General features: G+C 44.3%; 1 protein-coding gene across 1 annotated transcript; it reads left to right on the top strand.

Annotated features, from left to right (window-relative positions):
- The first annotated feature begins 6,996 nt into the window (after window positions 1–6,996).
- On the top strand, window positions 6,997–22,178 carry LOC125552914 (mitogen-activated protein kinase kinase 1). Its single transcript, XM_048716638.2, has 9 exons — window positions 6,997–7,373; window positions 7,463–7,588; window positions 7,976–8,063; window positions 9,291–9,428; window positions 11,713–11,937; window positions 12,071–12,253; window positions 12,361–12,581; window positions 21,684–21,729; window positions 21,852–22,178. The coding sequence occupies exons 2-9, from the start codon at window positions 7,515–7,517 to the stop codon at window positions 21,942–21,944; spliced, it is 1,068 nt and encodes a 355-aa protein (XP_048572595.2). The 5' UTR covers window positions 6,997–7,373; window positions 7,463–7,514; the 3' UTR covers window positions 21,945–22,178.
- The last annotated feature ends 1,242 nt before the right edge of the window (window positions 22,179–23,420 follow it).

Below are 23,420 nucleotides of genomic sequence, written 5' to 3'. Positions count from 1 at the left end.
GCTGGCCGCGCGTCTTCTTCGACCAAGATGTGGATCAGGTTTTGAACGGTTGCGCCTACAAAACTCAAGGGATTATGTTGGCAGCTCTAATCATGCGACACTGTGATCTAGAACTGGAAGGATCAATTCATGCATGAAGATAGATGCGTATAAAAAAACAGGATGGTGTAATGACGCATGTACTGTATATAATTTCGTTATTTGGGTCTTGTTATTTTTTCAAGTGGAAACATACCAACATTCGAAAGAAAAAATACCTCCATTTTATTCTTATATTCTAAATGATATACTCTTTTTTAGTTCATACTTATTTTTCGGAAAAAAATACAGTATGCATATACTCACAAAAAAAGTCGCACTCAACAATTTAATATATGCACTAAAAACCAGTATATACCCTCTTTGCAAAATAATATGTACTCACTAAAAAAGTAGTATAATCCTTCCCAACACAATAATGGTATATACTCCTTGCAAAAATGCGGAATATATTGTATATACTCCTCACAAAAATCCAGCATATATCCTTTCAGCAAAACAAAGTAGATACTCGCTTAATTAGCCACGCCAAATAAAGCACCCTCCTGGCAAAATATGTGGTATGTACTCCTCACAAAAATGTGGAATGTATGGTATATACTCCTCATAAAAATATAATATATATCCTTTCAGCAAAATAAAGAAGATACTCGCTCAATTACTCACACCAAATAATGCACCCTCCTGGCAAAATATGTGGCATATACCGCATCACAAAAAATTGTATATACTCGCTGAAAAATAAGTAATGTATACCCTATTAGCAAAATTAAGTATATATTCCCTTAGAAAAAGTAGACCTAGGTAAGTATATGGTATATACCCCTCATAATGAGAAAAAATATATATACTCAACCAAGTAAACATTTAGTATATACTTAGAGTTATGTTACAATACATCTTCGGTGGTAGCATGCATTGCATGAAAGAAAAACCAAAATTAAAAACGTCAGGTACAGCAGCGATTCAAAATTGGATAAGGTGTGGACGTTCCATGCAAAGTATTTTTTTTTTACCACCATGGTTGGATAGTGCTCTTATTGGGTATATCGATTTCCACTAAGACTAGGAGTACATACTCCCGGGAGTATAAAAGAGGAGTCATATATATATATATATATATATATATATGTGTGTGTGTGTGTGTGTATGTGTGTGTTCATTAATGACGCCTTACAACCGTACACTTTGGTACGGCCAATACACCAGGGGCTTAAGTACCCCATAATATGGTCCGAACACTTTCACAAGTGCGGCACCCCGAACTTATAGCATTATATGCATCAGTTCCGAATCATGACTTTGGTCAAATGTTGGGTTTGCCCGACTCCTGTGTTTTGGTACCTTACGTTTCGCTCTATCGGCTAAGGTAGCACTAGGAGAACTACTGCGATTGTGCCCCGGTTCTACTGGACTAAGCACCTCAGTAGAGAAAGCTAAAACTGACTGTTATGATAAGGCGAGAGACTGGTCGCTGTTCGGCGAGGTTTCGAGTCCCTAAAGACTTATGCCGCTTAGAGCAAGGAGCCGGTCATGTCCGGCTTAAAGGCGTGTATTGCGCCCCGAATTCGGCCTTCCGAATACCAGGGGCTTCGCCGAAATTTAAAATTATAAAATTCTATGGCTAAGTGAGAGTGATAAAGCATTATTAGTCTGGTTGCCTTGTTCGCTGTGCTGAGCACCTCCCTCGAAGGAACCAAAAATGGAAATAAGAGTGCTCAGGTTTATCCCGAACACGTCAACACTCGCGCCATGGGGGCAGAAGCCAAGGACTAGCCATCTCTCAGATTGGATAAACAGCCAAATGGAAGGTAATATTTTAAATTCAAACAAGCGTTGCATAGCGCATATGAAACAAATTTTCATCATACAGGATCACACGAGCAAGTTTACTCAAATATTATATCCTTTGGACATTCGTCCGCTACAAGACGGGCACCCTTCAAGACACCCTCATAATAAATTTCGGGGGTGCGATGCTCCTTGCCCTGCGGCGGTCCTTCCTTGATCAGCTTCACGACGTCTACCTTGGCCCATTGCACCTTCACATGGGTGAAAGCCCGGCGTGCACCTTCGATGCAGACGGACCGCTTGACGACTTCCAGCCGTGGGCAGGCATCCACAAGCCGCCTCACCAGGCCGAAGTAGCTGTTCGGAAGGGCGTCGCCAGGCCACAGCCGGACTATAAGGCCCTTCATGGCTTGTTCGGCCGCCTTGTGTAGCTCGACCAGCTGCTTTAGCTGGTCGCTTAGAGGCATCGGGTGTTCGGTCCCAGTATACTGAGACCAGAACAGTTTCTCCGTTGAGCTTCCCTCCTCGGCCTGGTAAAACTGTGCGGGCTGCGGGGCAAATCTGCGAATGCTCCTGGAGAGCTCCGGATTCGGGTAAGTAATAGGTAATTTACTTTCACATGCTTGCTTTGCATATAGAATGCCTTACCCGCCGCTATTTTCTTCATCGCGTCAATCTCCTGGAGGGCCTTTTGGGCTTCGGCCTTGGCACTCTTTGCGCTCTCGAGGGCCGCGGCAAGCTTAGACTCTCGCGTCTTTGAGTCAAGCTCCAACGCCTCGTGCTTCGTCACGAGAGCCTGGAGCTCTTGCTGCACCTCGCTCACCCGAGCCTCTTGCCTTTCCCGCTCGGTGCGCTCCTTGGCCGCTTTATCTTCGGCCTCGGACAGCGCTTGCTTTAAGGTCACCACTTCGGTCGTGGCCCCTGGCAAATTCATGATGATCCTGTCATTTTGCAATCGCATTCTTTTTATACACATCCATAGACTAGGTACTACTTACCTTTGTTCTCCTCGAGCTGCCTCTTAGCAAGGCCGAGCTCGTCCTTGGACCCTTTAAGGTCCTGCTTCAGTGCGGCGACCTCTGCAGTCAGTGCGGCAGATGCCAGCAGCGAAGCCTGCATACGCATATTGACATACTTGCATTAGACTCCTGCGATATTGTTTGATCCTCTGTTCGGCTTTTCTTTGTGAACACCGAACAGAGCATCAGGGGCTACTGTCTATGCGGTAATATTTTTTCTATATTTTAAACACTTACCTCAAAGCCTGTTAGAAGGCTGGCACAGGCTTCAGTCAATCCGCTCTTGGCGGACTGAACCTTCTGGACCACCACACTCATAATAGTATGGTGCTCCTCGTCGATGGAAGCGCTACGAAGCGCTCCCAGCAGATTGTCCGGCGCCTCTGGATGGATAGAGGTCACCGGCACAGGCGTCTTGCCCCTCTTGGAAGGAGGCCGCCTGCCCGAGTCCGGAACCACTGGAGGTTCCGGTGCGGTGTTCGGCTGAGGGCCGAACTCGGAGCCCCCAGGGCCTTGTTCCCTCTGCTCCAGGAGTCCGGAAGGTCGCCTTGAGGCGCCTCCGGGACTGTCTCCCCTCGACCCGGTGCCTCTTGAGACAATACCTCGGCGTTGTCCGCAGGGCAAGGGGAGGTGGCGGTCGGAAGTGGATCGCTATCCATATCCGACGAGCCCAGGGAGCCGTCCGACGATACATCGATACGGGCTCGTGGCGGCCTGCATAATCATATTCGACGTTAGGGGAAGCAGTGCGACAAAGGAATGCTATGAGTTACTCTGGTATCCGAATACTTACGACTTCGCCAGGGGCTTGGCCCTGAGCAGCAACTCGTCTTCGCCTTCGGCGGCGATGGTGGAACTGTCCGGAAGGAGAGTCCTTCCCTTCTTGGACCCTTCGGCCTCCCCAGTTGGGGCGGCCTTCCTTTTCTTGTCTCCCCCAACTGAAGGGGGAGCATATTCTTCTTCCTCCTCGTCTTCAGGGGAGGAGTGTGTCGCAGAGTTATCGGACGATGAGTCCGATGACGCCTGGTGTCGAGAACTCTTTCGGGTTCCCTTGGCCTTCTTAGTCTTCTCTAGCACCTTATAAGGGGCCGGAGTCAGCATCTCCGTAAGGAGAGCGTCCGCAGTGTCTTCGGGCAGAGGGGCCGGACAGTTAATCTGCCCCGACGTCTCCACCCAGTCCTGTCAAAGGCATGGAGATCAGACCCCGCGCATAATTAAGCTAGGGGAAATAGAATATCCTACTGGATGTATAGAACTCACCGAATGCGCTCGGCGCTTCGCGCTTAGCCCGCGGTCCTCGATGAGGGAGGGAGGGACCTCGGTGCCCTTGAATAGCACCTTCCAGGCATCCTCGTGTGTTGTGTCGAAGAGCCTGTTCAGAGTTTGGTGCTGGGCCGGGTCGAACTCCCACAAGTTGAAAGGCCGTCGTTGACACGGGAGGATCCGGCGGATGAGCATGACCTGGACTACGTTGACGAGTTTGAACTTCTTGCTCACCATGTTTTGGATACATGTTTGGAGTCCGGTCAGCTCTACCGAACTACCCCAGGACAGGCCCTTCTCTTGCCAGGAGGTGAGCCGCGTGGGGATGCCAAATCGAAACTCGGGGGCCGCTGCCCATTCGGCGTCACGCGGCTCGGTGATATAGAACCACCCCCATTGCCACCCCTTTATGGTCTCCACGAAGGAGCCCTCGAGCCAGGTGACGTTGGGCATCTTGCCCAACATGGCGCCTCCGCACTCTTCCTGACGGCCGCTCACTACCTTCGGCTTGACATTAAAGGTCTTCAGCCATAAGCCGAAGTGGGGCTGGATGCGGAGGAAGGCTTCGCACATGATGATAAAACACCGAGATATTGAGGATGAAGTTCGGGGCCAGATCGTGGAAATCCAGGCCGTAGTAGAGCATGAGCCCCCGGACGAATGGGTGGAGAGGGAATCCCAGTTCGCGGAGGAAATGGGTAAGGAACACTACCCTCTCATGGGGCCTGGGGGTGGGGATGAGCTGCCCCTCATCTGGGAGCCGGTGCGCGATGTCGTCGGACAGGTATCCGGTTCTCCTCAGCTTCTTGATGTGTCCCTCCGTAACGGAGGAGACCATCCACCTGCCTCCCGCTCCAGACATGGTTGGAGAGGGTTGAGGTGGGAAGTGCGGACTTGGGCGCTGGAGCTCGAGTGTGCGAAAATGGATGAGCAAAGGAGGAAGAAGGCGTGGATGAAAAGGTGAATCCTTATCCCTTTATATGGGCGGACGAAACTATGTGTCCCCACTAGCCTGGTAAAACTCGCTTATCCTCCAAGCGCCGTAATCGATGGCGTGGTTGGGTTACCCACACCCGTATTGATGAGAATCCCGTGATAAGGGGACACGATCTCTGCTTTGACAAGACGTGTCAAAAAATTGCCTCGCGTTATGTGCGGGGCTAGTTAAAGGAAACGGTTCGAATAATCACCGGGCCATGGCATAATGTCGTGTTGCCAAAACAAGTCAACAAATTGGATTTGTGGAAATATTATTCTCTCTATGGTGGTATGTGGAACTTATTTTGCAGGGTCGGACACTATCCTTGTATTCAAATTCTTCCGTGGTGTATTCGGAGAAGGAACGTGCCTTGCAATGCCGAAGACAATACTGCGCGTCGGACTCATCGTCATTGAAAGCCTGGTTCAGGGGCTACTGAGGAGTCCTGGGTTAGGGGGTCTCCGGACAGCCGGATTATATCCTTTGGCCGGACTGTTGGACTATGAAGATACAAGATTGAAGACTTCGTCTCGTGTCCGAATGGGACTCTACTTGGCGTGGAAGGCAAGCTAGGCAATACGGATATGTGTATGTCCTCCTTTATAACCGACCTTGTGTAACCCTAGCCCTTTCCGGTGTCTATATAAACCGGAGGGTTTTACTCCGTAGGACAACATACCATCATACCATAGGCTAGCTTCTAGGGTTTAGCCTCTCTGATCTCGTGGTAGATTTACTCTTGTACTACCCATATCATTAATATTAATCAAGCAGGACGTAGGGTTTTACCTCCATCAAGAGGGCCCGAACCTGGGTAAAACATCGTGTTTCTTACCTCCTGTTACCATCCGCCTTAGACGCACAGTTCGGGACCCCCTACCCGAGATCCGCCGGTTTTGACACCGACAGACACCATAGAAATGACGCGATCTTCGCTAAAGGTAAAGCGAAAATTTCCCACTCTGCTCGTTTTCTGCAAAACTACCTTGCAAACCTCCGCTTGATTGCGGAGGGAACTTCTGAGATAGATCGAAAAGGGAAAGGTCTGATGGTTAAATTGCCATCTGTGCAACAACATGATAATACAAAAGGAAAAAGGATGGAAAAAGCCAGAGCTCGGATGGGCTAAGGTCAATGTTGATGGAAGTTTTTTGGAGGAAAGTAGGAGTGGAGCTTGGGAAGCTGTGATTCGAGACCATGATGGAAGAATTATCTTATCAGCTTGGGATTATATACCGCGGTGCAATGGAGCGGACTGCGCGGAAGCCATGGCTTTCCTAGAAGGACTACGGAAGGCAATGTCGGGGACGGATTTACCCTTAATCATCGAGACGGATTGCAGCTCGGTGACAAAGGCGCTCATCCTCTCGTCTATTGCTAGATCGGAGGTTGGAACAATTGCAAAGGAGTTTCAAGCCATGAAAGAAAACAGAGAAGTTAGAGTTTGCAAAGTAGATAGAAGGGACAATAGGTTAGCTCATAGTCTTGCCCAGCTGGGGCGTAGAGAGTTGTGTGGGGGGTTATGCAAGGCACAATGCCAACCTGCGTGTTGAGCGAGGCCTTGCACAATTGTACGAACTATGTTTTCTCTACTTAATTAATACAACTCTCTATTAAAAAAAACGTGTTGCTGCAGCTTCTACACACTGAAAGTGCACTTCTTCTTCTTCTTGTTGTTTTTTTATTAAGATATAAGGGAATTCTTCTTCTGTTCTCTGAGGAGGAATGTGCACTGGGTCTGCATCGATCATGGCCCAGAAAAAGCTTGACTCACATTTAGGGCCTTGAAAGCTACGCTGGGCCAGGCCACACACAGCTGAGTCCATCACAGCCCAGTCGGCTTCACTGAGCGCGACCACTGTCTGACTCTGTACTGAGTCTACTGACCAGGGCAGTCCCCCCGCCCCTCCCCTCCCCTCCCTCCGCTAGCCGCCACGTCCCCGGCCGACCCGACCACCCCTCGCCGTCGGCCGGACCGCATCTCTCCCCCTCACCCCCACCTCCAGATCCGCGCGCTCCCCTAGCCTCCCCCCGCCCGCCGCCGCCGGGAACTTTCTGCCGAGCTCGATCCATCCAGTGGCCGGCTACAGCGACCGCCCGCCGCGCGGATCGATCCAGCGACCAACCTGGAGCACGGCTGCTAGCCGTCCCCTCACCAGTCAACCCAAGTCGCACCACGTGCCACCATTTTGACCAGCTCCGCCGCTGCTATTTTTCTCCCTATATTCCTCCCCTCACACCGACGGCGCCCCGGCCACTCCTCCCCGTCCGCCGCGCCCCCGGTGAGCGAGCATATCCGGCCTGATCGAAAGTCAGTATCTTTATGCCGACTCGTCGGATCTATGTCTAACCTGCTTCCGGCTTTGTCCAGCTCCGCGTCCATCTCCCGCCTGAGAAACCCTAGCCAGAGGAAGGAGGACACCATGAGGGGGAAGAAGCCACTCAAGGAGCTCACACTCTCCGTGCCGGCGCAGGAGACGCCCGTCGATAAGTTCCTGTAGGTCTCCCCCATTCCTCACCCTAAATTTCATGTTTTTTTTCCCTCTCCCCTTTCCCCCACTGAAGCCGTCAAAAGTTTGAGCTTTATTTCTACGTAATAATGAGAGATTTTTGTGGGGCCTGGGTAGACTTGTTTTCTGTGTCATCTTTGATTTGATCTGTTGGTTTTGTTGCGGGTTGTGATGGAGCTGGGTAGCCAGTAGTAGTTTGCTGAAGCATAGATTTACTTTGATGGCATTCATTAAGTGTAGTGCTTGATTTGGAATTGGTACGGTCGGAGCTGCTGAGCTGACTCTGCATTTTGTATGTCACGAAAGTATTCAAGTCCAGTGATTAATTTGAACTCAATATGGGTTGAGTTGCTGAGCTGCTTGTGGTCTTTCAGGACGGCGAGCGGTACGTTCAAGGACGGTGAACTGCGACTTAATCAAAGAGGTTTGCAGCTTATCTCCGAGGAAAACGGAGATGAACATGTGAGTTCTTGGCTCAATATTTTGTAATGACTAACTCTGTTGTTTGTTAATCTGCCCAGTTGTGTGTTCCTGTTGTATTGTACTCGTATTCATTAACAAGGGTGGTTTATGTGTTGCGTGCGTCACTGATTCAGTGCACTCAGAGGGTCTACTGCATTCAATCAACCAGGGGGAACCAACAAAACATTTGATAAGATTTGTGATTGAATAGTATATGTACTACTATATAAACGTACACGTTGCCACACAAAGTACAATATAACCTGAATACAGTAAGACATACCGAAAAAATAGTCATTACTGAACCTGGAACTCACGTAGTCATCGCTCTTTTCCTCGGAGATAAGCCACGAGCCTCTTTGATCAAGTCTAAAAGACCACCAGAAACCAAAGACAACCATTTGATTCACACATTACTTCTTGTTTCTTCAAGTATCTCAAAAACATTTCTAGACACAAAAAAGTAGTGCAGTAAAATATCAAGCCCTCAGTAGCTTCAACAGGAAAAAGGAAAACAAAACATGCTATATAAATAAAATGGGCAGTTTAAGCCAAGGAGTCAAGAAAACCTACATGGTTTACTGACAGGTGTCGCTCCGGCAGAATGAGCTGGAGCTCCTTGAGCGGTTCCTTCCCCCTCATGGTCTCTTCCTATGGTTAGGATTTCTTGAATGGGAGATGAATATGGAACTGGCTGCCAGAGCCTGAAAACAAGTCGAGGAGTAGGTAGGAGACCAGGTGAACTGCTATGAAGATATGGAGTTCGGATCTGCCCAGCGGAGGTGCGCAAGAGGGAGAGGGAGAGAGAGAGTGCTCGCATTTGTTGGTGACTTAGGCAGTCAGCTGTCAGCCTAAGTCGCAGCATGTGTTACTTTCATCGACCAAAGTTACAAATTTATGGACCGCAGGGTCAGAGGAACCCTTCTAGTTCAAACTTTGTAGTCGTTTTATCCAAAATCATAACATATTTGCAGATTTCTCAATAATTGTTTCATGATTATTTTTTAATGCCTAGGATTGAAATTATGTACTCTGCTGCTCGCTGCTGCTTATTAGATGCCACCAACAGAAGTTTTATAGTTAGTGGGAATAGGGTATGTTGTCTAAAGGTTACTGTAGAATCCCAACTAGGATATATTGTTACTCAGTTTGTGCTTGTTATCATTTGGATAAGGATCAAGTTGTTTCTGAATTCTGAGTACATGTTGATTTGTTTATTTTCCTCAGCAATCAACAAAAATGAAGGTGGAAGATGTGCAGTTATCAATGGATGACCTCGAGATGATTCAGGTCATTGGTAAGGGAAGTGGTGGTGTTGTCCAACTAGTGCGGCACAAGTGGGTGGGCACATTTTATGCCTTGAAGGTAACAGAACACTAAATTTATGTATGCCTAAGTTGGATTTTTATTGTTACTGTTAGAGCATTCCGGTAAACTGCTACTCCCTCCGTCCCATAATATAAGAGCGTTTTTGACACTAGTGTAGTGTCAAAAGCGCTCTTACATTATGGGACGGAGGGAGTAGTTTTTTCTGTTATACTGTTTATTTTTTTATTCAAGTTTGTTAACATGAAAAATAATCTATTCATATCTGTTTGAACATATTTAAATTCTACGTGTCACGACAATTGGATTATTCTACCTCTGAAGATTAGTTTTGTTTAGTCAGCTTGTGATGGCATGACAGTATATTCAGTTAGATGCACGCTTACGCACACTATTAAAATGAGTTATAGCAAAAGGACTGATATTTGGCACACGTGTGCCATATAAGCAAAACTGCCACACCTCTACTTCTTTCATTTTAAAGTACCACACGATCCCCCGTCCTTTGACCTCGCCTCCTCTGAAATGACCCCGGAGGCTCGTCCGAGAAACCTGTTTCTCCCGCACATCTCGCGCGCCCACCCCCGAGAAAACTGTCACTTCTTCACGTCTACCACATGATTTCTCCTCAGGACAAAGTTACCATGACATTCATATGCAAGTTATCAGGCCTGTGTTGCGTAACTTACCATACTATTTACATAGAACGTACCAGGTACTATGCTTCAACAACTACACCCCTTCAAAGTCACCACTGTATTTTATACACAAGTTAGAAGGTTTTCGACGTGTAAAATACCGTGGTACTTACACATAAGTTATCAGGGTATATGTACATCAACCTCCCCCTGGTCAAAGTTACCATGGGGGATTGTACATGAGTTACCGGGTCTATAGTTTGTATATTATCATGTTACTTGCACCTAAAAACCTGGGTGTGTTTCGGTAGCATTTCCCATAGGTCAAAAATTACCACGATGTTTTTGCGTAACTTACCACGCCTATAGCACGTGTGCCCCTCATGACACTAAACATTATGTCACTTTCTCGTGGCACGTCATGTGTTGTGTTCATCCAAGAGGCCCACGCGCGAGGCGAGTGTATGTCTTTAACAACTTATTTTTCTTTGGTAAAAAAAGTTACCATCATGTTTATATTGCAAGTTATCGGTTATGCGGTGCTTATATTATCATGTTATTTACATGAAAATTATTGGGGATGTTTTGAACAACTTTTTCCTGGGAGAAAAAGTTATCATGGTGATTCTAGGTAATTTATCAAGCCCGTAGTGCTTAAAATATCATGCTATTTACACAAAATTTATCAGGTGTATGTTTCAGCAAATTCTCCCCCACGGGTCAGAAACTTATCATGGTGTTTAGTTATCGCAGTGCATATATTTTCATGCTATTTACACATAAAAATGCCAGAGGAGGGAGGTATACTACCGTGCTATTTACACAGAAGATATCGGAGTATCTTTTCAAAAAAAATCCCTACGATCAAAGTTACCATGGTGTTTCTACCTCAGTTATCAGATGTGCGCTGCGTATATTACCATCTATTTACACATAAATTATCGGGTATCTTTTCACATTTATCTTCCCCAATGGTTAAAGTTACCACGATGTTTGTATCTAAATTATCAGGTCTATAGCGTGAATGTTATCGTGCTATTTACAGAAATTACCGGGGGGCGGGTTCAACAAATTTATTCCCAATGATCAAAGTTACCACGATGCTTGAAACAAAAAAAATTCAGTGCTAACATATTAAAGGCAAAAACATGTCAAAAACAGTATTTCCCTTAGCTTGTTCAACAATCAGTGTCATAGGTGAGGTGGTTAGTTCCCTTTGTTGATTACCTGTAGACCAGAGATCAAATCCTAGTCCAAGCATTATTTTTGCCCGAAAATTGGGAAGTCGCGTGGGGCCATAATTGACGATTACGAAAATTAGGAAGTCACGAGCGGGTGTGCCCGCGGGAAAGGAAAGAGATCGGGAGACGTGCAGGAAAGGAAAGAAATCGGGAGGGAGGTCGGGGAGGACGTGCGGGAAAGGAAGAAGATCAGGAGGCGTGTGGCAGTTTCGCAATCTGGCACACGGTTGCCATATACATATTTCGATAGCAAAAACATCTAGTACTGGCCTGCAAAATCTCTATGGAACACTGATTTGAGAACTGACGCTAATGCATGAGAATACATCGGGTAACAATATATGGGCGATTAAATGTTTTCAAGCGTTGTTCCTGATCTTTGTACTGCCGTGGCATTTCTCCATATGATCTATCAGTTAATTGACTATTGCAATTTCTTCATAGGGCATTCAAATGAACATTCAGGAGTCAGTTCGCAAACAAATAGTACAGGAGCTCAAAATAAATCAAGCAACACAGAGCCCACATATAGTCCTTTGCCATCAATCTTTTTACCACAATGGTGTAATATATCTTGTTCTGGAATATATGGATCGTGGATCTCTTGCAGACATAATTAAACAAGTTAAAACTATTCTGGAGCCATACCTCGCAGTACTTTGCAAGCAGGTATGTATATGCTTGGCCTATTGTTTCTGCTTTGACTTTTGTATTCAGAATATTCTTAAAATTCTGTCACATATGTTGGAAGTTGGAGCTACAATCTGGCACATCTAACATCAGTAGTGTCTGAATAAATCAGGTTTTGGAGGGACTGTTATATCTTCATCATGAAAGGCATGTGATTCACAGAGACATAAAGCCTTCTAACTTGTTAGTCAACCATAAAGGTGAAGTAAAGATTACTGATTTTGGGGTGAGTGCAGTGCTAGCAAGTTCGATTGGTCAGCGTGATACATTTGTTGGAACCTACAACTATATGGCGGTATGTAAAAAGACCAGTTTTGTCTTCTGACTGCGGCTTATGCTCATAACGGTTATCTGGGGTGCATAAATTTTCCTTCATAGTTTCTTCCTTTCTTCCTTGTGCAGCCTGAGCGGATTAGTGGCAGCTCCTATGACTACAAGAGTGATGTATGGAGTTTGGGCTTGGTAATACTTGAATGCGCCATTGGTCGCTTCCCTTATACTCCTCCAGAGGGAGAAGGTTGGTTAAGCTTCTATGAACTATTGGAAGCAATTGTTGACCAGCCACCACCTTCTGCACCTGCAGATCAGTTCTCTCCAGAATTCTGCTCATTTATCTCTTCCTGGTATGCTAACATTATTCTCAGGAATTACACATGAAATTAGTTCAGTCACTGTATTTCTATTTTGTCCTCTTGCTTAGTATGCTTGAATGAACTTCTTGCCCTTTTTTCTAAAGTTCTGATTTCCTTCGCGTGTCCTTCTTGTTGTTTTAATAGTTATCTGCTTTCTCGTCTCACAGCTCATGGACTTTGTCCACTCAATTATTATCCCCCCCTTTGATAAAATGTGTTGTCTATTCAAGTATTACTTTCCCCTTTGAATGAACTTCTTGCCCTGTTTTCTAAAGTTCTGATTTCCTCCACGTGTCCTTCCCGTAAATATTTTAAATTGTTGGTTAGGCCAACATGTTTTAATAGTTATCTGCTTTCTCATCTCACAGCTCATGGACTTTGTCCACTCAATTATTATTCCCCCCTTTAAAAAAATGTGTTTGATCTATTTAAGTATTACTTCCCCCTTTGAACAAGCGTGGTCTTAATAGAACTGTTTTAGTGTGATAATTTGGGCTTCATTAATTCTGGAGAATAACTGTTTAAACTGCGCGGTGTTTCTCAGATAAGAATTAGTGAAATCCTCAGATGCCCAAATTTTATAATGGTGCTTTTTCAATAGCAAACGGATGAATCAATGTTTCTTAATGAATATTACATTTCAGTACAGCCCAAGAAATCACAGCCCTCCCAAACAAATCAACTTGCGCCCCCGGACAACAACTACTCAGGGCAACTTGCCAATGAACTGTTTATCAAACCCTGTTTAAGTAGCTTGTTGGCCCTTGAAACTTCAGTTTAGCTAATCTGGAGTTTGAGTTATCAATCATGTAACAACCCTGATTGTCAGTAATGTCAAAATGTACACATTGATTTAAGTTAGCTATGTCAATATCTGATCTAATTGTTGCCTTGACTAACAAAACCTTGACAGTGGGGTTGATAAACCAGTTAACAATCCGGCATCTTATCTTACCAATGGATTAAGGCATGCCAAAAAAATATGGAAAATAACCCTCCTACTATACAGGGTGTATGAAGTTGACCAAATGATGTTATACTATGAATCCTTTTTATGTTGTGTGATTCAAAAGGAAGAGGAAGGAACACCAGAGAACAATAGGCATGGAAGGCATCACAAAAACTCAAACCAAAGCCTCCTCTAGTGTTAGACGAGGAACAAGGGCTTTAGCCTTCCATCATGTTCCCATGCCCACTGCTCTTAGGTCATCTTTGCTTCCTCTTCATGTTTCACAATGGACATCTCATACCATCTGAACATATCCACATATATGTTCAGTTTTTGTGCTAAAGATTTAGTGAACAAAAAGGAAGAGGAAGGAGCGCTTAAGAACGATAGGAATGAGAGGCATCGGGAAATACCAAACGGGATTTCCACCTCAACACAAGAGGTGAAGAACCGATAACTTAGGCTTTCCTCTATGCTCTCATCCCCATTGCTCTTAGGCCCTCCCTTTCTTCCTCTTCCTAGCTCGCTTTTGAGATTTCACATCGAATATGTGCAGACATATAGTTGGTTTCTAAACTAAAGCAACCAAGCAAGCCAAAAAAGGAAGAGGAAGGAGTGCTTTAGAACAATAGGAATGGGAGGCATTGGGAAACACCAAACTAGATTTTCACCTCTAACACTAGAGATGAAAACCGAGCAATTTAGGCTTTCCTCCATGTTCCCATTCCCACTACTCTAAGGCCCTCTATTCTTGCTCTTCCGGGCTCGCATTCGAGGTCTCATGTTATCTAAACATGTGGACACATGTCTATGGTTTCTCCATCAGAGCTATCACGTAAGCCAAAAGGAACAGGAAGAAGTGCACAAGAACGGTAGAAATGGGAGGCATCAGGAAAGGATCCATGCCAAATATTTGCACCTCCGATACTACAGGTGCAAACAAACAAGCATTGCTTTCCTCCATGTTCCCATTCCCATTGCTCTTGAGCTCTCTCTTCCTCTTCCCGGCTTACTTTCAGTGCGTACAAATCTAGAGACAAGGCTCTCGAAGGACAAGCTTGAAGTGTTGGACAAAGTGTTTCAGCTTTGAGGTATAAATAATTGGTGGTGCACCATATGCAGAACCTTAGAGGAGAAAGCAATGAAGACACCCAGTGCATGGAGGCACCATTCTACAGTCAATGATAATGGGGTCACATAATCACCAGCCCTGTCCTATTGTCCTCTACTCTTAATTAAGGGCATGTGCGTAAAGATCTCTTTTGCTCACCTTTATTACCCATATCCGAAACTGGTACATAATATCTGTACCAGCCTTTTTTTAGAACAATATCTGTATCATCCTGTGCATTTATAGTGTCAAAATACGCAGCAATAAGAAGTTATAAGCTAAAAATAATATGAAATTAGACATATTAAACCCTCGAAAAATTACAAAACAGTGGGCAAAGAACCACCAACGTGACAATTAATTGGAACACAAGGTACTTCGGACATGAGCTGCGTTATTGCAGATGACAGAATGTGATTACAACATGATTAGAGGGATCTCATATCTGCATAACCAAAATGTCTATAGACCATTTTATCAAGAAAAAAAAGTTTAGTCCTATTATTTTTTAAGTAATTTAGTATCCAAATTCTGCAGGCTGTACACAACTACATGTCATGGGAAAATATAGGAAAAACATATCTCCAAAGGAACTGTCACCCTTGATCCCTAGGATAAAACACATGAAGGTATAGTGATCACATATTCAGTCTAAACTCATTATACACATAGTATTTTAAGAACAAGGTTTGGACACAAAGGAAGAACAAGGTCCCGAAGAGAGTATGGTACTTCTTCCACCCATCGAAGTACTTCCCAGTTCAATCTTGTAGCTCTGCCACCATCTCTCCAAGGATTAAATCGCCCAGGTTGAGATGCAAACAGCCTGCAAGGTTCCAGAGTGGGGAAATAAGCCTTATCCCGCACATCTAAACAATATATAAAAAACAACACCAATTTATGATGAAGTGTACAAAACTGCAAATTCCATTGGAGTTCACAATTTTCGTAGCTGCAGATAAATCCATTAGGTTGCTATATCCCATGTTTGAACTACTGAGGAAATAATAAAAATAATCTGAATGAACATAGTGATATTGTCTCATGTTTTGTGTGCCAATTACCATCTTTCGTACTCCGTTTCTGCTCGTAGTCTTAGCTAGAGTGGTCAGAGTGGTGTGTCATTGATCTGATTAACTGATAGAGTAATGCACTTACATGCATTTACCATGCGACTCTGTCTAAACTCCTCAGTCCTCACGTCATGCTTGACCTGCATCAACTGGCTGATATGTACCATTCAAATACTATTACTTCAGAACTTCCTTTGATTTAGTGTGATAATTTGGGCTTCATTAATTCTGGAGAATAACTGTTTAAACTGTGCAGTGTTCTTCAGATAAGAATTAGTGAAAGCCTCATATGTCCAGATTTTATAAAGGTGTGTTTTGCAACAGCAAATGGACGAATCAATATTTTTTTTAAACCATAATATTACATTTCAGTACAGCCCAAGAAATTCCAGCCCTCCCAAACAGATCGACTTGCGCTTCCAGACAACAGCTACTCAGGGCCACTTGCCACTGAAACTACCTGATTATCAAATCCTGTTTAAGTAGCTTGTGTGCCCTTGAAACTTAAAGCAGTTTAGCTAATCTGGCGTTTGAGTTATTAATCATGTAACAACCCTAATTGTCAGTTTAATGTCAAAATGTACTTACTGATTTAAGTTAGCTATGTCAATATCTGATCTAATTGTTGCCTTGATTGACAAAACCTTGACTTTGAGGTTGTAGTATAAACCAGCTAACAATCCGGCATCTTATCTAACCGATGGATTAAGTCATGCCAGAAAAAGATGGAAAATAACCCTCCTACTATGCAGGGTGTATGAACTTGACCAAATCATGTTATACTATGAATCCTTTTTATGTTGTGTATCCAAAAGGAAGAGGAAGGGGCACCAAAGAACAATAGGCATGGAAGGCATCAGAAAAACTCAAACCAAAGCCTCCTCTAGTGTTAGACGGGGAACAAGGGCTTTAGCCTTCCATCATGTTCCCATGCCCACTGCTCTTAAGTCACCTTTTCTTCCTCTTCATGTCTCGCAATAGACATCTCATACTATCTCAATATATCCACATATACGTTCAGTTTTTCTGCTAAAAGATTCAGCAAACAAAAAGGAAGAGGAAGGAGCGCTTAAGAACGATAGGAATGAGAGGCATCGGGAAAATACCAAACGGGATTTCCACCTCAACACAAGAGGTGAAGAACCGATAACTTAGGCTTTCCTCTATGCTCTCATCCCCATTGCTCTTAGGCCCTCCCTTTCTTCCTCTTCCTAGCTCGCTTTTGAGATTTCACATCGAATATGTGCAAACATATAGTTGGTTTCTAAACTAAAGCAACCAAGCAAGCCAAAAAAGGAAGAGGAAGGAGTGCTTTAGAACAATAGGAATGGGAGCCATTGGGAAACACCAAACTAGATTTTTCACCTCCAACACTAGAGGTGAAAACCGAGCAATTTAGGCTTTCCTCCATGTTCCCATTCCCACTACTCTAAGGCCCTCTATTCTTCCTCTTCCGGGCTCGCATTCGAGGTCTCATGTTATCTAAACATGTGGACACATGTCTATGGTTTCTCCATCAGAGCTATCATGTAAGCCAAAAGGAACAGGAAGAAGTGCACAAGAACGGTAGGAATGGGAGGCATCAGGAAAGGATCCATGCCAAATATTTGCACCTCCGATACTACAGGTGCAAACAAACAAGCATTGCTTTCCTCCATGTTCCCATTCCCATTGCTCTTGAGCTCTCTCTTCCTCTTCCGGGCTTACTTTCAGTGCGTACAAATCTAGCGAGACAAGGCTCTCGAAGGACAAGCTTGAATTGTTGGACAAAGTGTTTCAGCTTTGAGGTATAAATAATTGGTGGTGCACCATATGCAGAACCTTAGAGGAGAAAGCAATGAAGACACCCGGTGCATGGAGGCACCATTCTACAGTCAATGATAATGGGGTCACATAATCACCGGTCCTGTCCTATTGTCCTCTACTCTTAATTAAGGGCATGTGCGTAAAGATCTCTTTTGCTCACCTTTATTACCCATATCCGAAACTGGTACATAATATCTGTACCAGCCTTCTTTTAGAACATCTGTATCAGCCTGTGCATTTATAGTGTCAATATATGTAGCAATAAGAAGTTATAAGCTAAAAATAATATGAAATTAGACAAATTAAACCCTTGAAAAATTACATAACAGTGGGCAAAGAACCACCAATGTGACAATTAATTGGAACACAAGGTACTTTGGACATGAGCTGCATTATTGCAGATGACAGAATGTGATTACAACATGATTAGAGGGATCTCATATCTGCAAAACCAAAATGTCTGTAGACTATTTTATAAAGAAAAAAAGTTTAGTCCTATTATTTTTTAAGTAATTTAGTATCCAAATTCTGCAGGCTGCACACAACTACATGGCATGAGAAAATATAGGAAAAACATATCTCCAAAGAAACCATCACCCTTGATCCCTAGGAGGAAAACACATGAAGGTATAGTGATCACATATTCAGTCTAAACTCATTTATACACAGAGTATTTTAAGAATAAGGTTCGGACACAAAGGAAGAACAAGGTCCTGAAGAGAGCATGGTACTTCTTCCACCCATCAAAGTACTTCCCAGTTCAACCTTGTAGCTCGGCCACCATCCCTCCAAGGATTAAATCGCCCAGGTTGAGATGCAAACAGACTGCAAGGTTCCAGAGTGGGGAAATAAGCCTTATCCTGCACATTAAACAATATATAAAAAACAACACCAATTTATGCTGAATTGTACAAAACTGCAAATTCCATCGGAGTTCACAATTTTCGAAGCTGCAGATATATCCTGTTGCGGTAATGGTTGTTTCTTGCTAGTCTGTGTATTTTATCCATTAGTTTGCTATATCCCATGTGTGAACTATTTAGGAAATGATAAAAATAATCTGAATGAACATATTGATATTGCTTCATGTTTTGTGTGCCAATTACCATCTTTTGCACTCCGATTTGTTTCATGTTTTGTGTGCCAATTACCATCTTTTGCACTCCGATTTCTGCTCGTAGGCTTAGCTAGAGTGGTCAGAGTGGTGTGTCATTGATGTGATTAACTGATAAGAGTAATACGCTTGCATGCATTTACCATGCGACTCTGTCTAAACTCCTCAGTCCTCACATAATGCTTGACCTGCATCAATTGGCTGATATCTACCATTCAAATACTATTACTTCAGAACTTCCTTTGATTTAGTGTGATAATTTGGGCTTCATTAATTCTGGAGAATAACTGTTTAAACTGTGCAATGTTCTTCAGATAAGAATTAGTGAAATCCTCAGATGTCCAGATTTTATAATGGTGTGTTTTGCAACAGCAAACGGACGAATCAGTGTTTTTTTCATGATATTACATTTCAGTGCATCCCAAGAAATTCCAGCCCTCACAAATGGATCGACTTTCGGCAACTTGCCACTGAAACTACCTGTTTACCAAACCCTGTTTAAGTAGCTTGTGGGCCCTTGAAACTTCAAGCAGTTTAGCTAATCTGGTGTTTGAGTTATTAATCATGTAACAACCCTAATTTTCAGTTTAATGTCAAAATCTACTTCCTGATTTAAGTTAGCTATGTCAATATCTGATCTAATTGTTGCCTTGATTGACAAACCCTTGACTTTGAGGCTGTAGTATAAACCAGCTAACAATCCGGCATCTTATCTAACCGATGGATTAAGGCATGCCAAAAAAACATGGAAAATAACCCTCCTACTATGCAGGGTGTATGAACTTGACCAAATCAGTTATACTATGAATCCTTTTTAGGTTGTGTATCCCATGAAGAGGAAGGGGCACCAAAGAACAATAGGCATGGAAGGCATCACAAAAACTCAAACCAAAGCCTCCTCTAGTGTTAGACGAGGAACAAGGGCTTTAGCCTTCCATCATGTTCCCATGCCCACTGCTCTTGGGCCATCTTTTCTTCTTCTTCATGTCTCGCAATGGACATCTCATACCATCTTAATATATCCACATATACGTTCAGTTTTTCTGCTAAAAGATTCAGCACACAAAAAGGAAGAGGAAGGAGCGCTTAAGAACGATAGGAATGAGAGGCGTCGGGAAAATACCAAACGGGATTTCCACCTCAGCACAAGAGGTGAAGAACCGATAACTTAGGCTTTCCTCTATGTTCTCATCCCCATTGCTCTTAGGCCCTCTCTTTCTTCCTCTTCCTAGCTCGCTTTTGAGATTTCACATCGAATATATGCAAACGAATAGTTGGTTTCTAAGCTAAAGCAATCAAGCAAGCCAAAAAGGAAGAGGAAGGAGTGCTTTAGAACAATAGGAATGGGAGGCATTGGGAAACACCAAACTAAATTCTCACCTCCAACACTGGAGGTGAAAACCGAGCAAGTTAGGCTTTCCTCCATGTTCCCATTCCCACTACTCTAAGGCCCTCTATTCTTCCTCTTCTGGGCTTGCCATTGAGGTCTCATGTTATCTAAACATGTGGACACATGTCTATGGTTTCTCCATCAGAGCTATTGCGTAAGCCAAAAGGAAGAGGAAGAAGTGCACAAGAACGGTAGGAATGGGAGGCATCAGGAAAGGATCCATGCCCAATATTTGCACCTCCAACACTGCAGGTGCAAACAAACAAGCAGGGCTTTCCTCCTTTTCCCATTCCCAGTGCTCTTGAGCTCACTCTTCCTCTTCCCGGCTTACTTTCAGTGTCTACAAATATAGCGATACAAAAGCTCTCGAAGTACAAGCTTGAATTGTTGGACAAAGTGCTTGAGCTTTGAGGTATAAATAATGGGTGGTGCACCGTATGCAGAGAAAGTAATTAAGACACCCGGTGCATGGCGGCAACATTCTACAGTCAATGATAATGGGGCCACATAATCACCTGCCCTGTCCTTTTGTCCTCTACTCTTAATTTAAGGCATGTGCGTAAAGATTTCCTCCGCTTACCTTTATTACGCATATCCGAAACTGGTACGTAATATCTGTACCGATCTGTATCAGCCTGTGTATTTGTAGTGTCAAAATATGTAGCAATAAGAAGTTGTGAGCTAAAAGTAATATGAGATTGAACAAATTAAACCCTCTAAGTAAACTTGGAAAAAATACAATACAGTGGGCGAAGAACCACCAAAGTGACAATTAATTGGAAAAAAAAGGTACTTCGGACATCGGCTGCAGTATTGCAGATGACAGAATGTGATTAAAACATGATAAGGGAGATCTCATATCTCCAAGGATTAAATCACCCAGGCAGAGATGCAAACAGCCAGCAAGGTTCCATAGTGGGGAAATAAACCTTTTCCTGCACATCTAAACAATATATAGAAGACAACACCATTTTATGATCAAGTGTACAAATTCAATTAGAGTTTACAATTTTCGAAGCTGCAGATATATATCTTGTTGCAGTCATGCTTGTGTCTTGCTAGCCTGCGTATTTATCCATTAGTTTTCTATCCCATGTGTGAACTCTTTAGGAATTGATGATAAAAATAATCTGAATGCACATATCGTTACATGTTTTGTGTGCCAATTACCATCTTTTGCACTCCGGTTTCTGCTCGTACTCTTAGCTACAGTGGTCAGAGTGGTGTGTCATTGATGTGATTCACTAATACTGTAATACACTTTCATGCATTTACCATGCAACTCTGTCTAAACTCCTCAGTCCGCACATCATGCTTGACCTGCAGCAATTGGCTCATATCTACCATTTGAATACTCTCTTTTTCAAGCAACCGGCAAGAGCTCTTCCTTTTCATATAGAGGAGAATTGACCGGTTTATAAGGAAAACCATCCGAGAACCAACCATTCGAATACTATTACTTTAGAACTTCCTTTGATGTACAGTCAACTCCGTTTATTGGCTATATGTTTTATTGGTCTTTATTTTAGTTAGCGAGCATTCAAATGAAATCTGCACATGTTGAAGGCAACTGTTGATTTCTGCTAGCTTAGCTTTATAGATTTGTGCCGTCTGTGTAGTGTTATTTCATACCGCTATCTTGCTTTGCAGCATACAAAAGGATCCTGCCGAGCGGATGTCTGCTTCAGAACTCTTGGTGAGCATTCCCTTCCACTTGACAACTTGTTGTAGCATGTTCAACTAACCGTGGCACCATTTGATTCTGCCGACTAGTGTGTGTGTGCTGAATCGTCGTTATGTTCTGTGTTGTTGTCGCAGAACCACGCCTTCATCAAGAAGTTTGAGGACAAGGACCTAGACCTCCGGATCCTTGTCGAGAGCCTGGAGCAGCCCATGAACGTGCCCGAGTGAGGCCGTCGCTCGTAGAGGTGAGGCTTTGCGGCGACTTTCTTCCAGGGCTGCCCTCCCGAACGGCAATCGTGTATTGCTGTGAACCTGATGAATGAGTGACCCCCCACCCCTGTATGTTGATGTTTATGTTGGAAAGATTCCCAGAGGATTCTCATGGACTATTAATGTATGGTTAATGGATGAAGGCCCTTTTGTTGCGTGTCTTGCTATGAATGAATGGATCTGGTGTGGCTAGTTGCTTGTGGTGTGGTGCATGAGAATGGAAGGAACCGTGATGTTGCTGCCGTTCGTGCGTTGCGGCGCGGCGCGGTCCGGTTTATGTGGTGGTTTGTGCTGGGGGTGCAACCTTGGTTGCGCCCTGGGAACGACCCTGTGGTTTTTGCTAGTGGTATTATACCCTGACTGCTGCCATGGTTACCAGGCAGAGTAAACAGGATTTAAGCTGGCTGAGAAGTTTAGGATCAGGCGGCTGGATTTTCATTTTTGGTTTGCACCGAAGCAACGACGGGTCCACACCACAGCACAAAGGAACCACTTGGGGGGCACCAGTCGCTGTATGGCTGTATGTTTTACTGTTGGGATAGCAAGTGCGATTAGCCATATCGTGATGTCAAGAAGTAGAATCCTTGCTTAAGTCTGCTTCTATTACGACAGTCCTTGGCTGGATCTTCTTCTTCTTATTATTATTACTACTACTCCCCCCGTTCACTTTTATAAGTCGTTTTAGACAAGTGAAATTGAGCTGTTTTGCACGGTGTCTGAAACATCTACCAAGCCTTATAAAAATGAACAGAGGGAGTATGTTTTACTGTTGCTTCATATCATCATGAAGTCGAAGGAAGGACCGGAATATCTACCGAACGTCAGATTTTTCTTTTTAGACATGACGAATCAAATCGAATGTTTTTTCAAGAGAAACTATGTATGCAAGCTACAAATAAATTTGCCATCATTCATGCTAATATAATAAAATGACATGGAAAACGTGTTTATCGTTTTCGTTCTTGCAGTGGGGAAGCAGCACCGACTGCGTAACGAGTGGAGGGTGCCCGTCCGGCTGGTGTGGAGGAGGGCGTGAGGAGGTGTGGTGCGGTCGCTGGCTGGCTGGCTGGCAGGATCGTGGAGGCCGGACGGCGGCAGGCGGGATCCGGGACAGCCGCGCGGGCGGCGAGGGCCGTGCTGCCGGGAGGGAGCCAGGCCGGGCGGGCGGTGGGCGGACATAAATCCGGCGCCGCGAGTCCTGTGATCCTCCGGAATGGACGGGTGAGCGAGCCCCCACCGCCTGCCACCGGCACGTACCGTACGCACCTACGGGGCCAGCCCGCCGCACACGCCCAGGCCCCGCTCCGCGCGTTAACCTCCGTGGCCGTTCCCACTCCACTCCACTCCTCGGCGGTAAAAGTTTGTGTTTTGACTCTTTTTTAAAACCTATTCAAGATCTAACCCTATTTTGAAATTGTTTTCGAGATCTGATTA

This window comes from Triticum urartu, chromosome 4A (genome assembly GCF_056163025.1).
Source record: "Triticum urartu cultivar PI428250 chromosome 4A, HENAU_Tu73, whole genome shotgun sequence".
In the NCBI taxonomy this organism is placed as follows: domain Eukaryota; kingdom Viridiplantae; phylum Streptophyta; class Magnoliopsida; order Poales; family Poaceae; genus Triticum; species Triticum urartu.
This window is presented reverse-complemented; position numbering and strand designations above follow the sequence as displayed.

Excerpts from the sequence above, each read along its gene's own strand:
- LOC125552914 (XM_048716638.2), top strand. The coding sequence starts at position 7,515 with ATGAGGGGGAAGAAGCCACTCAAGGAGCTCACACTCTCCGTGCCGGCG. Across the intron at positions 9,429-11,712 it reads GCACATTTTATGCCTTGAAG|GGCATTCAAATGAACATTCA; the intron begins GTAACAGAACAC and ends ATTTCTTCATAG. Across the intron at positions 12,582-21,683 it reads TGCTCATTTATCTCTTCCTG|CATACAAAAGGATCCTGCCG; the intron begins GTATGCTAACAT and ends CTTGCTTTGCAG.